The sequence below is a fragment of the Boleophthalmus pectinirostris genome, unplaced genomic scaffold (assembly GCF_026225935.1).
Source record: "Boleophthalmus pectinirostris isolate CB_2022bp ecotype Guang Dong unplaced genomic scaffold, ASM2622593v1 HiC_scaffold_5, whole genome shotgun sequence".
In the NCBI taxonomy this organism is placed as follows: Eukaryota; Metazoa; Chordata; class Actinopteri; order Gobiiformes; family Gobiidae; genus Boleophthalmus; species Boleophthalmus pectinirostris.
In genome coordinates, this window is record NW_026571404.1 from 9569339 (window position 1) to 9582843 (window position 13505).

A 13505-nucleotide genomic window follows, 5' to 3' on the forward strand; every position below is an offset into this window, starting at 1 on the left:
TGGTTTAATCCTGGTTTAGTGCTCATTTAGTCCTGGTTTAGTCCAAGTTTAGACTTGGTTTAGACCTGGTTGAGAACTGATTTAGACTTGATTTAATGTGTGGTTTTATCTGGTCCGGTCCTGGTTTAGTCCTGGTTAAATCGTAGTTAAGTCCTGTACAAGTACTTTGTGTTGTTTAGTTTATTTAGTTTATTTATTTAAAGTAATTACAACTCCAGTATTTGTTCACAAACTGTTTCACACTTGTTTATTTTGGCCTTTGACACAGTTTGAGTCATTGACATTTTATTAGATTGTTTTTATTAGAGTCAAGTTTTTATTCATATGTTGTTTTTATTGTTTTTTTATTTAATCATGTTTTGTAGCACCTTGGTCAAACTGTTGTTTTTAAAGTACTCTATAAATTTGCAGCTGCAGTAGAGCTGCTCGATGATGGAAAAAAAAATCATTATCACGGTTATTTTGGTCAATATTGAAATCACGATTACATGATGCATTTATTCAGAATTTCTCTCTCTGTTATATTTAGTTAAAGATGCACTATGTAACTTTTCTGGCGGAGGATATGCAACCTGCTTGTCTCCAAGAAAAGGTTATTGCTTTGTCTGGAATGTCCCACAATAAGTTTGGCATTAATCTAGCTCCCCGATCAGATCTGTGGAAAGGCAAGCCCACTCAAAGTACAAAGACTGTATGTTTTTGAGAGTATTTTTGCGCTTTAAATGAAATATGAATGCAGTAAAGATAAAGTAAAGATAAAGTGGGATGTTACAAGCAAAGCAATTATTTAAACGATTATTTTTAGTTACACGATGCATTTATTCAGCATTTCTCCTGCAAAAAAAAAAACACTGTTATTGATAATGTACACAAAACTTTCAAATTGAAAATAAATATAGGCTACTAGTATGAACCTTAGACCAGTTTTGCGACGTATAAAACATAAAATGAATATAAAATATACTTTGAACATAAAATAAGGCATTCTAAAACATAAATGTATCCAAAATAAACTATATATCCAGCTGTTCTACAATCCCTGTTTGTAAAAAGTAATATAAATGTACTTGATTATATAAAAAATTAAACTTGATCATACGAGTTTGGAGATCGTTTGACACATAAATTGAAATCATGATCAAAATTCAATTAATTGCAGCGCTTTAAAATCTCTAATGCAATTCTGATTTAGTATTGCAGAATCTAAACAGCATCCTGCAGTTCGTCTTATGACCAGAAGAGGGAGTTGTTCTCTCAGTTTGCGGCGGTGGGTGTAGTCGGATCAAAGGCTGCTGTTCCTGTCACTCTACACAATGATGAAAGTTTAGGCAGCGGTCAGGTACTCACTTCACAAAGCTGTCCACGTGGGCCATGGACGCCTCGTAGTTTTTGCCTCCCACCTCCTGACAGTGCAGAGCCACAAAGTGAGGCTTGTGAGTCTGGACGGTCTGAAAAAAAAAAAAAAAAAAAACAAACCGCTCATGTAAACAGACAAACATGTGGAGCATCGGCCGGTTTGACAGAGAGTGAGGAGAATGTGGGATCAAGTGCAGAGGCGATGTTTATTGGTTAAGTTCTGGTCAAGTTCTGGTCAAGACCGGGTCAAGTGTGTGTCAAGTTAGTGTTGGTTTAGACCCGGTTTGGTGCTGGTTTAAGTCCTAGTTTGGACCTTCTTTGGGCCTAGGTTGGACTTAGTTTAGTGCTGGTTTTGAACTACTTTGGACCTAGTTTGGACCTGATTTAGTCCTGGTTTTAACCTGATTTAGTGCTGGTTTAGTGCTGATTTAGTCCTAGTTTGGACCTAGTTTAGACCTGGTTTAGTGCTGGTTTTGACTTGGTTTAGTCCTGGTTTTGACTTGGTTTAGTGCTGGTTTAGACCTGGTTTAGTCTTAGTTTAGTCTTAGTTTAGTCCCAGTTTAGACCTGGTTTAGACCTGGTTTAGACCTGGTTTTGACTCGGTTTTGACTTGGTTTTGACTTGGTTTTGACTTGGTTTTGACTTAGTTTAGTGCTGGCTTAGACCTGGTTTAGTCTTAGTTTAGTCCCAGTTTAGACCTGGTTTAGTCCCAGTTTAGACCTGGTTTAGACCTGGTTTAGACCTGGTTTAGACCTGGTTTAGACCTAGTTTAGACCTGGTTTAGACCTTTTTTTTTTTTTTTTTTTACTGGTTTAGACCTAGTTTAGACCTAGTTTAGTCCTGGTTTAGACCTGGTTTAGACCTGGTTTAGACCTGGTTTAGTCCTGGTTTAGACCTTGTTTAGTCCTGGTTTTGACCTGGTTTTGACCTGGTTTAGACCTGGTTTAGTCCTGACCTAGTTTAGACCTGGTTTAGTCCTGGTTTAGACCTAGTTTAGACCGGGTTTAGACCTGGTTTAGTCCTGGTTTAGACCTTGTTTAGTCCTGGTTTTGACCTGGTTTAGACCTGGTTTAGTCCTGGTTTTGACCTGGTTTAGTCCTGGTTTAGTCCTGGTTTAGACCTGGTTTAGACCTGGTTTAGTCCTGGTTTAGACCTGGTTTAGTCCTGGTTTAGACCTAGTTTAGACCTGGTTTAGACCTGGTTTAGTGCTGGTTTTGATCTGGTTTAGACCTGGTTTAGGATTAGTTTAGTTCTGGTTAAATCCTGGTTTAGTCTTGGTTAAATCATAGTTTAGTCCTGGTTAAATCCTAATTAAATCCTTGTTTAGTCTTAGTTTAATCTTGGTCAAGTCCTGCTTTCGTTTGAGAAAAAAACATTTTGCACATTTCATTCAGAATGAGAATAAAACCACATCTGATCATTAAAGAAAGTATTTTGTGTTGGAAATGACTTTCTACTGACTCATCGTTAGTATTTAAATAGGAGTTTCAGTAAAGCCCATCGAGCCGATCAGGACGACAGCCAAGCCCAGTCGTGTCTGTGAATCCAGATGGTTCAATGCACAACAGCTGAAGTTGCAGTAAAGCACAAAACACAGGAGTTAATCGGACTTTATCCAAGTGTAAAGCCCCGTACACGAGTCTGTGGAGCCGACAGTGAGTCCTGCTGCTCTTTTATTTACACAGGGGACAGAGACAGGGGCTAATGCTACACTAATGCTACAAGAGGCACTTAAAGACGACCATCCTTCATGAGAGAGTAACGCACCATGTGACAGCTCCACCACAGCACTAACCACAAGACTACACATTTTGGTCTCTTCAGCAAAAAAACCCAAAAAAACAAAACATCTCAGAATCCAAACCTAATGGCAATTTTAGTCCATTTGCCCTCGCCTGGATTTTTTTCTTAATTTTGCTATTAAAACTCCCGCTTTTATCTCCTAATGAAGTGATATACATATTTTTTTTCAATACAATCTGTTATTTCAGGATCTGCATGTTGTGGTTGTGTCATACGGCTGTAATAAAAGCTATAGGACCAGAAATAGAAATGAAAAAGAAGAAAACGTTAAATAAAATTCACTCTCTTTCATTCAAAACACACGGCAAACATGTATAAAACAACTTTTTGGGCATAAATAATTGCTTAATATCAAGATATCAAGTGTAAGTAAACTCTAAATATCCTTATTGAACTCAAAACAAACAAAAAAGAAAAAATGGAAAGGGATGTGCAAATACACAGGTCAAGATGCGTAATTTGCCATTTATTTGAGAAATAACTGCACTTTGTGTTCGTAACAACTGAAAAATCCACACTAACACTCAGAGCAGTCAACCATTTTGACTCACTACACTCTTTGGCAAAGTTTGGGCCGATCAAAATGGATGGAGCGCATGTGTTTGGCGCAAAACAAAGTTATTGGACACTTGTTTTCCGTACGTCATCACGCAGCATTTGCCAGAGTCGGATAATGCCAGAAATATGCTCGGAAAGCCGCAACTCTCAGCTTTTCAAGGTAAGTAAGTTTCTATCTTTTATGGTTGGAAAGTTATGCACGAGTATATAAAACCTTTTCCCAAGTATCATACACAATACCATCGGTCTGGAAGGGTTAATACTAGGAGAGTTAAACTTGTATTTTGATGCAAATTGCGCCTCACTCCACCTACATAGGTCAACAGTTATAATCTATGAAACACGTGGATCATTATGTTATAAATTAAATTTTGCACCACTTAATAAAAGAAACAAGTTCGTCCACGACTTCCACGCGAGAAACTGTGGTGTCGAAGGGAAGCTACCGTCACTGTAAACATCATCACAACAAAGAGCCGTGCAGCTGTTAACCCCTCCGATGGAAAGTTGCAGACTACACTAGCGAGAAGTACTTTTGTTCTTTTTTTTGTACCAAAATGACTACACAATGCTGCTGAATCACATGTGTATCACCACTTACGGGGTGTACAAAAATATCATTTAATGTGATATCGTGAGCTGCTGTATCGATATATCTCCAAGAGTATTTTTTGGTATATTTTACTAAATTATTTTGTTACACCGCTACAGTTTTGTTGCTTGTTTAGAGGAAGGAAACTCATTTATGAAACACATTTGACATTTTCACTGTTTTGATGAGTAAAATGTGTGTTTCTCATATTAACTTTGCACAAGAAGTGGTTTAACAAAGACTTTTTACACTTTATCACAGCCATGATATTTTTTCATTGCACCGTATCTAATGAATTTGAAATATATCGTATCAAATCTAATGCTCACTGTATCGTATCGTGGCCTATGCATCGAGGTGTGTATCGTATCGGCAACTTGTTAATGATACCCAGTCCTAATTAAGAAAATTAAATTGGTGAATGAAGTAGTGAGCAGTGGGCATGTGCCAGAGGTGATGAAAACGAGGGTTGATCTGCAAAACGTCATCTTGAAAACATGCGATTAAAGTTTGATAAACATGCACAAATAACTCTAAAAACTACTTGGGTGAGTAAATGTGAGGGGAAACAACTGTAACATGGTAAATAACCTCTAAAAATAGGATTTCTCAGAATAACTTTGCTCTGAATACAATGAAAAGTAGGGATGAGTGATATCGCTATGAGTTCTAGTATCAGCATCGGCCAGTATCAATACAGATTTGTCGATGTTCGTTACTATTTTTACTAAAGTGAAAAGTAAATTTGTGTGTAAATTAGGATCCAGTCTGTTCCTTGGTTAGTTTGATTTTTTTGTCACGACAACACTAAGTTGAATTACAAAAACACTACACTTGAATTACAAAAAACTCAGGATCAGTATCGAGAACTCATCTTCCTTTTTGAGGCTAGAGTCCTGTGAATCTCCATAAATCTTCCAGCTCCTGATCTTTTATGTCCACTTGTTATTACATAAGTCAGGGGATCAAAGTGTATTTGTTCTTGACATCAGGTCTACGGTGAAATGAAAGAACAAGCTCAGACAGGTAAAACCGTACGGAAAGCTGTTTGAACTGTTAATGGAGCACATGGACACGTTTACATAAGCTGCTTCATTAGACTTCTTGTTTAATACACCAAACATTAAAGATCTACTGTGCTTGATGGATAGTTAGAATACAGGACACCTATGGAGCATTATTGATTTAAAACACAGACAAAGTAGAGGGCCGACTGAGGGCCACAGACTAATGGGCTGATGTAGCTCAGATGGTAAGAGTGTCCACTGATCCGAAGGTTGGTGGTTCGAACCCTGCTCTTGACAAAAAACAAAACAATAAAAAAATGTATTAAAAAAAACAACTCATCACTGGTTGAGTGGTCGGTGTCGGTGTCTGCATACACTGGTTTATGAGTGTGTGTGTGTGTGTGTGTGTGAACGGGTGAGTGGTTCCTTGTTGTAAAGCGCTATAGAAAAAAGTGACCATTTACCATTTTTATCAATGATCAATGCAGTGAATAATTAAAATATATGCATTTATTACAGGTCAAAATGAGCCACCGGGCTGGGTATCATTAAGAAGTTGCCGATACGATATGATACATACCTCGATACATAGGCCACGATACGATACATACCTCGATACAGTGAACTCTCGATTGGATACAATTCAATACGATATATTTCAAATTGATTCGATATGGTTGGCTGTGATACGAAAAGTCTTTGTTAAACCACTTCTTGTGCAAAGTTCATATGAAACACAAACATTTTAATCATCAAAACAGTGAAAATATCAAATGTGTCGCATAAAAAAAGTTTCCTTCCTTTAAACAAGCAACAAAACTGTAGCGCTGTAACAAAATTATTGAGTAAAATACACCAAAAAAATACTCTTGGTGATATATTGATACAGCAGCCCACGATATCAATACTGTATCTTCACATTTAACGATACGATATATCGATATTTTGATATTTTTGAACACTCCTAAACATGCTCAGATGCTCAAAATGACACACAAAATATTTAATGTTGGCTTTATCAAGGTTAAAATGTAAACAGTAAACTTCAGGTTATGAAAGTCAATTCATCCGGAAAGTCTGAGGGGACATATACTAGTAGTTTGGACCTGCCCGATTTACTATAACACGATTAAAAGCTCTGAAAATAAATTTTGCATAATAGGTCTGCTTTAACTGTGTTTAATTTGCATTGACAACTGCGAATGACTTCTAGGTACTTAAGAAAAATGAAAAAGATGCATTGATCTGCATTAGACTTTTGATACAGCATTTTCATTCAATATTAAGCAGCTAATCTTCTGTTCTAGTCAAGGACAACAGATGAAAGTCTTTAGCTCAGTGTTTTTTCACATGCAGTTATAGCATTTATTTTCCATCTGCCTTGTATTAAATAAGAGGAGAGTAAACTATAAAGTCTAAGTACCACAATTGTATTTGAAGATGTGGTAAGACCGTCTTACCACATCTATAGTCAGTACAAGTGTGCTTAAACCACACACTCAACTGGAGCTGTGCAATTTTCCAATTTGAACCAAACCAAGAATCAGTTGAATCTGTGTATCGTTCATTCATTCGTTTTTTTTTTTCAAAATAAAACCAAAAGTAAGAGAATCAAAAAACAACAATTTTCTTCATTATCTGTCTCCAAAATCAAAATGAAAAAAAAAAAAACAGATAATGATTCATTTTTTTCAGTTTTCCATTTTGTGTTTAAATGAATAGTTTTTAGACCTGGTTTAGTCCTGTTTTAGTTCTGGTTTAGACATGGTTTAGTCCTGGTTTATTCCTATTTTAGTCTTGGTTCAGTCCTGTTTCAGTCTGTATGTGGTGCAAAAGTCCAGCATCGCAGTTTAAGTCACAGAAACTGGAAATGGCCGTCATCCATTTTTACCCATTTTTCATTTAACAACTATAAAGCCTTTAATTTCATCCAAAAAACAAACGACTGAGCGCCTTATAATCCAGAGCGCCTTATATATGAATTTATTGGGGTGTACGACTTTAGTAAACTACAAAGCCGCACCACTTGCAGCTCCCGTAGTCAGGAGCATCACAGAGTAATACATACTGTGATTCCTTTTAATATCAAACTGCACCTGTCAAGAGACACGCTCACAACGCCCACTTTAAACTCAAGGCTGTTATAAAGTTAGTTTGTTTTTATAATTTTATTTGCAAACTACATACATTACAACAAACAGGAACCAAAGAGCATACAAAATACAAGACAGACATTACTATCGAAGATTACATACAAATAGGGACAAAGGTGACAGGGGTTGGTGACAGTGTGGACCTTATGCGTGTGTGTCTGTGTGTGTGCACGAGGGGATAGACAGGCTAACCGGATGAGTTACTGCTGACCTGTATTATTACTAGTTAATTTGAGTATTGAAAATAAGTTAAGTATGTGGTGGAGTTTTGCCTCAGGTCCCCACTCAAGTTGGAGGAGGCCGAGCCACACCCACTCCCCCCATGGCAGGTCCGGGGGCCAACCCCAGGGCCCCACAGTCGACCGCCCGCCAACCAGGCCAGCCAGTATTATAAAGTTAAACTGCGAGCTGCATGGGAGCAGTGCATGAGAGAAGAGACAGCGCCAAGCGACTTACACCACGATCTGCCAACGGATCGTGGACGCCCGGGCTAAGGATCAGTATCAACTCTGGTCCGAGCTTTCACCAAGACCAGAATCATCACTGAACTGCCAGGGAACAGTAACCACACTGACTCGGATAATGACGAGAGGGATGTGGGCGTGCTGGACGCTGTAATCACCCAACTGTTTGAACAATTATGAGTTATTGTGAATATGATAACAATTTAGCGTCTCAGACAGTATTTTTTTACGCGTTACAATTGAACAAAGTCAAGAGTTAATGTGAAGTTTGACTGACTGATCTAACTGTTGTGTTTCGTTTAATGCGCCTTATAGTCCGGTGCGGTTTATATGTGAAAAAAGTTCGAAAATAGACCATTTAATGACAGAGCGCATTATAGTGCGGAAAATACGGTAGTGAGGAGAAAAATTCAGAGTGTCGACTGGACAAAAGTTAGTTTGGTTGAAGACGTTTCGCAGCTCATCCAAGCTGCTTCTTCAGTTCTGGTCAGACGCTGGTGGACACTTCCTTATACCTGCCGGGAGGAGCTAACTACACTGAAACTAACACACACTTGTTTACAGTTTCTGTTAGTTAGTTTGGCCTATTGACCTGTGCAGGGTGTGGGGTCTAATTAGCATAACAATTAATGGCCATAATGGAGCTTCCACACCTCTGAACCTTCAGATTTTTATCTGAGGTACAGATGTTAGCCAGAGAGAAAAATTGGTTTGAGAGGGGAGTGAAAGAAGTCATTTTTGTTAAGAAAGAGAATCCTTCTCTAAACAGAAATGGAGGCCTCAGACACCATCCAAATCTAAATCAAAACAAACAAGAGAACAACAGGTGTAGCCAGGTCAGGTTCAGAGGTGTGGAAGCTCCACTGTGGCCATTGTTATGCTAATTAGACCCCACACCCTGTACAGGTCAATAGGCCAAACTAACTAACAGAAACTGTAAACAAGTGTGTGTTAGTTTCAGTGTAGTTAGCTCCTCCCTGCAGATATAAGGAAGTGTCCACCAGCGTCTGACCAGAACTGAAGAAGCAGCTTGGATGAGCTGCGAAACGTCTTCAACCAAACTAACTTTTGTCTAGTCGACACACTGAATTTTTCTCCTCATGGATTCTACCTGGACGACTGAGGGATTCTTCACACGAAAATACGGTAGGTTAATACAAATATTTTAAGACCAAAATGACGAGTCTCACTGCAGCAGTTACAGTGAGAGGGGTTGACTTTTTTTTTTTTTTTTTTTAATGGTAATATCTATCCACTTTAATACCTTTCCTCCATCTGCGCTCCGTCCATTACATTACAGTGGGCCGGTCAGACTTCCTGTAGTGTTTGTAGATGTCTGTCAGAGGTGTCTGCATTGACTGACCCTTAATGTAAAATCAATACGCAGCAGTGATTTAGCGCGCTCCCACTCTCAGCCTACCCATGTACCAACACTTATCCATCAGTGTCACTCAGAGCGCAGACAGCAGAGGTGACGGGGGGAGGGGGGGGCAAATGGACCCCCACCAAAGTCCTTTATCCCACCGATGCATTATGGTCCGGAGCCTGGATCAAATAAAAGTAATGTATGGCAATAACAGTATAGATTTTCCATCGACCTCTGCCTTGTCATTACAGCGGGGCGAGCTGGGAGCAGACCTACAGCAGAGAAAACTTCAAGATTAGTGGACCCATCAGTTCAGCACACAGAGATTTAATCATTGAAAAATTGTGAAATCAAAGGTTTATTATGAAACAAGTGAAATTTTCTTATTTGCAAAGCAGGGTTATGATGTAATTACAGTTAGACGTCTTTACAAATGGAACAAAAGGCAGTTCACAACATCTTAAATAATAGAATATCATAAGAATTGATTGATAAGATTTGATTTTTTGGCCATATATGGTTGCGTGTGATAAAGAACTGGTAGTGCTTTATGATCTGAGACAAGTTTAAGAAGTGAAATGACGAGGGGTGTAATGATATATCCAAGTCTCATGATACGATATCATCACAGTACGATATTTATTGCGATATCGTGGAAAAGCTCACGATTAGAGATGTAACAATATCCAAATCTCTCCGTACGATATTTTCACAATATACATCTCACGGTATGATATTTATTGCGATATTTTGTGGAGGCTAAGATACAACTTTTTCCTCTTAAAATGCCTTGACAAGACTTAATCCACTTTCAAGTGTTAGAACTGTTATTTCTTCTTGTAGTCTGCACTGAAATGGAGCAAAGGATCATGGTCTATGTAGTTCCCTCTGTTTTTTTTTTTAGAAATTGCTGCACCATAACTCTTAATTTAAGCAAAGAGACTTGTGATTTGATATATTGTGATGGTCCACGATATTATTGTGAGAACTTTGACGAAACGATAATGACATTTCGGTTGTTACATCCCTAGAAATGACCATTTCAAAACTGCACATTGGTAAAGAGATGTATGCATGACCAAATGTTAATACTTTTCTTTTTTTTTTTATAAAATAAAACTAAAATCATCTAGTGTTCATTGAAACCACTTCTTTTAAGATCACACTGACGATGTTTCATTGACACTTATTTTATAGGCTTCATGTAAAGGCATGACATGTTTGGACTGAGATCAAGTTGAATGATCCTGTGCTGTATTAGAACAGTTAGACTAGACTGGTATACGCCCATGGACCACTGTGGAACCTACTGGAGCACTGAGGGATTACACGGATATAAGAAGGGTGGGATTAAATATGTTTTCTTCTTCCCACTCCTTTTTTTCTCTTTATTTTATTTTTTCTTGTTATTTCTGCTATGATTTCATGAATGTTATATGTTCTATGAATGTTATATGTAAAAGAACGTAACTTTCTTACTTGCCCAAAATACATACATAAATAAAAATAAAAAACACATACAAAAAAGTAATATGATTTAACACTGAAAATCACATCCTGTTTTATAAAGGAGAGCGTTTTATTATCAGTGTGGCGTCAGAATGAGTATTTGGTATCGAGTCTATTCCTTAGTATGGAAATCTGACAGTCGAGATCAACACACGGTGCCATGTCTGGACCATGACATCCCATCATTTATAATGTAATTCTCCATGTGACAATAAAATTCAGTTTTGAACATTGTGATAATAAAAACAAATTCCTGCTGATTGCAAAAATGTTTAAAAGTTTCTTCTACTTCAACACAGACACAAACCTAAATGTGTCTACAGGACAATCGCTAACATGTTGAAAAAAGTATGTAAAAGCAAGATTAAAGATATGAGTGCATGATTTGATCTCCCTGTTATAACGTAATCACTTGTGTTGTTTCAGCAGGAATAATGAGAGAGTCAACACAGAACAATAGTGACACACTTGTACTATTTATCTTTCCAGGCTGCAGACAAACACTGATGTGGAGCTAATTTCATTAACTCTATCTCTGCTGCCCTTACCCCCTCACACACACACACACGCACACAGACACACACACACACACGTACATAAGCCTAATGCCATAGCCCAGAGTCAGAGGGAACACTGTTGACATTTGTGCTGCTGAAATATTGACAGGCCAAACAGAGCTTCTATGAAAACACACTTTTATGGAGGGCTGAGCGCGGAGTGTCCTCTGTGATGAGAACAGCTGCTGTGAGACACCCCCACACACACATACACACACACACACACACACAGACATACACAGACACACACATACACACACACAAGCCAACATGGTGCATGATGGGTAAGTTTACGTATTGGTAGTAGGGACGTCAACATTCACAGGTTAATCAAGAATTGTAATTACTCAGGCCACAATATAATTAGAAGAGCTAAAAAAAATAATAACTCATTTCCATTCAGTCTATCTGTCCTTTTATCTTACTGCTTTAAGCAATTCAGAAAGTTTGATTTCATAAACCAGATCACACACAGTTAAGAAAATTTCACAGTTTTTTGGCCAATGGCGTCAATAATAGTGAATAAATAAATAAATGAATAAATTGTGTCTTTTCTTGTTTTGTTTTTTTTCTCACAATAGTTGTAACACTAAAATGTTTTATTGTACATATTGTTTAATCATGTATCATCCCTAATTGGTAATAGAGATGTAACGATACATATATTTCTGAAACGTTATAAATTTCTAAGTTTTGCATTTGGTAGAATCTTGTGTTTTAATCATACTTTCTGGATTTAAAACAACCTCATAATGGATATTAGTTAGCACGTTGCTGGTCAGCCTCCACAAAGTCTTTGAACTCTTAAAAACGCATTGTGCAACTTTTCATGTGAAGGGTCCGTCACCTGCTTGTCCATCCATCCATTTTCTTCCACTTATCAGGGGCCGGGTCATGGGGGCAACAGTCTAAGCTCCCAGACTCCTTCACGCAGCCCAGAGACATAGTCCCTCCAGCATGTCCTGGGTTTTTCCTGGGGCCTCCTTCGAGTGGGACATGCCCAGAACACCTCCCGAGGGAGGCGCACAGGAGGCATCCGGCACAGATGCCCGAGCCACCTTAGTTGCTCCTCTCGACGTGGAGGAGCAGCGGCTCTACTCCAGGCTCCTCCCGTGTAACTGAGCTCCTCACCCTATCTCTAAGGGAGCGCACAGCCACCCTGCGGAGGAAACTCATTTTGACCGGTTGTATCCACTATCTTGTCCTTTTGGTCATTACCCAAAGCTCATGACCATAGGTGAGGGTAGGAACGTAGATTGACAGTAAATTGAGAGCTTCACCTTTTGGCTCTGCTCTCTCTTCACCACAACAGTCTGATTCAGCGACCGCATCACTGCAGACGCTGCACCGATCCACCTGTCAATCTCACGGTACATCCTCCCCTCACTCGTGAACAAGACCCTGAGATACTTGAACTCCTCCACTTGAGGCAGGGACTCTCCACCCACCCGGAGAGGGCAAGCCACCTTTTTCTGGACGAGAACCATGGCCTCGGATTTAGAGGAGCTGATCTTCATTCCAGCTGCTTCACACTCGGCTGCAAACTGTCCCAGTGCAATTTGCACGTCCTGACTTGATGGAGCCAACAGGACAACATCATCCACAAACAGCAGAGACGAGATCCTGTGGTCCCCAAACCGGACCCCCTCCGGCCCCTGACTGCGCCTAGAAATTCAGTCCATAAATACAACAGTTCAAAATGTTGGACTCCGCCAAGGCTGCCTTTGTTTGTCACCTGCTTATCTTCATGGAAATGTTATTGCTTTGGCTAGAATGTTCCACAGTACAGATTAAATCTATTGATCTCAAAGGAGACAACTATAGGCTACATTACAGGTCAGATCTGTGGAGAGGCGACCCTATTCATAGAAAGAATGATTGTATTTTTGATCAATAGAAACACCTGCAATGAGTAAAGGCTAGATAGATGTGTTTAATGTCATACCATGGAACATTCCAGGCAAAACAATAACATCTCCATGGAGACAAGCAGGTGACGGACCCTCCACCAGAAAAGTTGCACAATGCACCTTTAATATTTTAATGGAAAAAAATGAACACAAAATGAATTTCCAGAACAAGAGCAGGCGGTTTGGAACTTTCCGTGAATTAGTGCCATAAAAATTCCAAATACAACTAG

At 38.9% G+C, this 13505-nt stretch overlaps 1 protein-coding gene across 1 annotated transcript in view; it reads right to left on the reverse strand.

Moving 5' to 3' along the window:
• Positions 1-13505, reverse strand: part of LOC110166333 (inositol polyphosphate-5-phosphatase A) — a 485134-nt gene that overhangs the window by 309690 nt on the left and 161939 nt on the right. Inside the window, exon 3 of the mRNA XM_055162594.1 lies at positions 1348-1448. Coding sequence (XP_055018569.1) covers positions 1348-1448 — 101 coding nt within the window. The remainder of the gene's footprint in view (positions 1-1347; positions 1449-13505) is intronic.